We start from the raw sequence: 2,655 nt of genomic DNA on the forward strand, positions 1-2,655 counted from the left end.
ATTCCGCTATCGTTGAAATCTAAAGACGGCTTATGCGTCTTCACTTCTTAAACCTGTACGGAGATAGGACTTCCTCCACTGGATTAACTACTCTTGCATGGGAACAAAACAAGTATTTATGAAAGCAATGCATATTTATAGCTGATATCAGATATCACTGGTATAACAGTTTAATCTGATGTACTCAGATCACTCCAACCCGTCACATCTCTGTTATTCCTCTGCGATAGCTAAATATCATGCGGTGGGTAAATGATTGACTCGACCTGTACAGACCACTGGGTGTTGTCTTTATCTTCCATGGAAATTCAGATAACTGTTTCCTGTTTAGGATACAGGTCTTTATTAGAGCAGTTGTGTGCATTTCAACAAATTAGTGCGCATCTGAAGAGGAACAAACATGGGGAAAACAGTCACCGCGCTTCACGGGCTTCTCCTCACAATGGGACTAGTTGCGGCTCAAGCAGGTAAAGCCTTCACATAAGTTTTGTTTTTGGAGGAAGTCTAGAAACGTGGAAAACAGCATCACTAAACACATCATAGTAAGATCCAGCGCTCAATTTCAATAGTTTTAGGTATAGACCACTGATCTATAATAGAGAACAGTCATTATATAGATCAGTGGTATAGACCTTTTTCCTGAGTAAACGATGAGCGCCGCCATTACGAATTCTAACGTCAGATTGAATGCTTTTCTGTTCCGGTTTCCATAGGAACCCATTCAAATAGCGTCAATCTGTTTTTAATGTAGCTAACGTCCGTGCTTCGTGTCATCTACACACTCATCAAAGTGAGGCACTGACAAATGACGGTCATTGCGACATTGCCAAGTGATGGCGCTTTGGAGCCATGTGCTTTTTAAAAACATTTTAATAGTTTTAACATTAGTTTATTAGCTCGGAATATACCCTAATTTGACTAGAAACAATGCAGACCGGAAATGCAAAGCATTCTTTCAGTTAAGAGTCGGACTTACTTCCATGTTCAGGAAAAACGTCTATAACATACAGTTTTTGTATTATGGAATGTATCTTTTAGAAAAAGCAGCGGAAACTCTGCCAAACTGGCTCACGGGAATCATCGCCGTTGGTGTGTTCCTCTTTCTGATCTTCGTCGCCTTCCTTGTAAACAAAGCCTGGTGTGAAGATTCAAGGTAGGCTAATTAGTTGCTAGTTCAACACTATACGAAAATCAGTAGCAGTTTTAACATTAAAGCACTAAAAATCAACTAAACATGAAAACATGTCAACATTTAGGCCACCTTCTTCGTTCCAAACCATATGACTTTCTTCTGCACAACACAAAATAACTGAGGAACTTAAAATCAATTGGGGTCCAAAAAAATAAAACGGACATTTATTTTTCTAAAATAGCTTCTTTTTGTGTGTTGCTGAAGAAAGTCAATCATGAATGTGAGTAGGCCTCAATTTTTAGAGCGAATTCGCTACAAATTCCATGGTTAAACTATGGGAAGTGTAGCAAAACCATGGTTAATTTGTGGGTACCATGGTTTAACTAGGAACAACCATATTTTTTGGTTTTATTGTAGTAAAACCGTGATTGATTTTCGTAAGGTTATAATGCATATTTCTTAATTTTCTTACCAATAATAAATGTTTGAATGAAGGCTATAATAAAGTCTCACATAATATGTTTATCTGTCTATATTTTTACTTTTTTTTAGCCGTTTATGTTTTGATTAACCACACTTTTACTACAAATACCATGGTTAAAACTGTGGTTAGTGTAGCAAAACCATGGTAATTTGTGGTGACCATGATTTACATTTTTTTAATTTGCTGTAAAACCGCGATTAATTTTCGTAAGGGTATATGCACATTCCTTTTCTTATCAATAAACATGTTTGAATGACGGTTATTATAAAGTCTCACAAAACATGTCTGTCTTCAGTTTATGTAACACACTCTTACTGTATTGTTTAGCAACAAGTTTTCTAAATCTTGTCTGTGTAAACATTTTACATTCGTTTTTGTTGACTGAAGCAAACCAGAAGCAGTACGCAATGAATACGCCATGACTAATGGATCAACATATGAAACCAGTCTTGACGCTTTCAGGTAATAATACCTCAATAATACAGCCGTTATAAAGCACAGAGTGATTCAAGCCTATAAAAAGATACACTATCATAATGTTACTGCTCATAATACATTTTATATGACCTGATATCAAGTTCACTCAGAATAAACGCCTGATCTGATGCGAAATTTAACATGATGTTCTTGAGATTATTCTCTAAGATTAAAAGTTTTGCTAACGATTTTTTGCCTTTGTGACGATTGTTTTTCAGGAGCAGTGACGATCCTAAAGCATTTGAAAACGTGATGGTTCACCAAACCGATGAAAAAGTGACCGAGATGTAGGCTAATCTCAAGGAAACGTCCACAATCAGCGAGTCAGCATGCCACGTTAACCTTATGTTTTGTTGTAATAAGTTATAATGTTAATAGCTGACACAGTACCAAAGGTTAGCAGTGATATGTACATGTCTTTTAATAGACTACACATTAACTGTAGTTAGTAATTATAGCGGGAATTTGTTGGTGTAACAATATGTGAACGTTAATGTAATATCACTGAAATTTGTTGTGAAAACCTCTTGTAATAAAATAAATTATAATATACATAAAATAA

The 2,655-nt window shown here is 35.8% G+C and overlaps 1 protein-coding gene across 1 annotated transcript; it reads left to right on the plus strand.

Moving 5' to 3' along the window:
- The first annotated feature begins 309 nt into the window (after positions 1-309).
- On the plus strand, positions 310-2,655 carry pdzk1ip1 (PDZK1 interacting protein 1). Its single transcript, XM_073844331.1, has 4 exons — positions 310-467; positions 1,039-1,153; positions 2,004-2,078; positions 2,312-2,655. The coding sequence occupies exons 1-4, from the start codon at positions 401-403 to the stop codon at positions 2,382-2,384; spliced, it is 330 nt and encodes a 109-aa protein (XP_073700432.1). The 5' UTR covers positions 310-400; the 3' UTR covers positions 2,385-2,655.

Source organism: Garra rufa, chromosome 7 (genome assembly GCF_049309525.1).
Source record: "Garra rufa chromosome 7, GarRuf1.0, whole genome shotgun sequence".
In the NCBI taxonomy this organism is placed as follows: domain Eukaryota; kingdom Metazoa; phylum Chordata; class Actinopteri; order Cypriniformes; family Cyprinidae; genus Garra; species Garra rufa.

Coding starts and splice junctions, on each gene's coding strand:
- pdzk1ip1 (XM_073844331.1), top strand. CDS start 401: ATGGGGAAAACAGTCACCGCGCTTCACGGGCTTCTCCTCACAATGGGA. Junction 1,154..2,003: donor GCCTGGTGTGAAGATTCAAG/GTAGGCTAATTA, acceptor TGTTGACTGAAG/CAAACCAGAAGCAGTACGCA. Junction 2,079..2,311: donor ACCAGTCTTGACGCTTTCAG/GTAATAATACCT, acceptor ATTGTTTTTCAG/GAGCAGTGACGATCCTAAAG.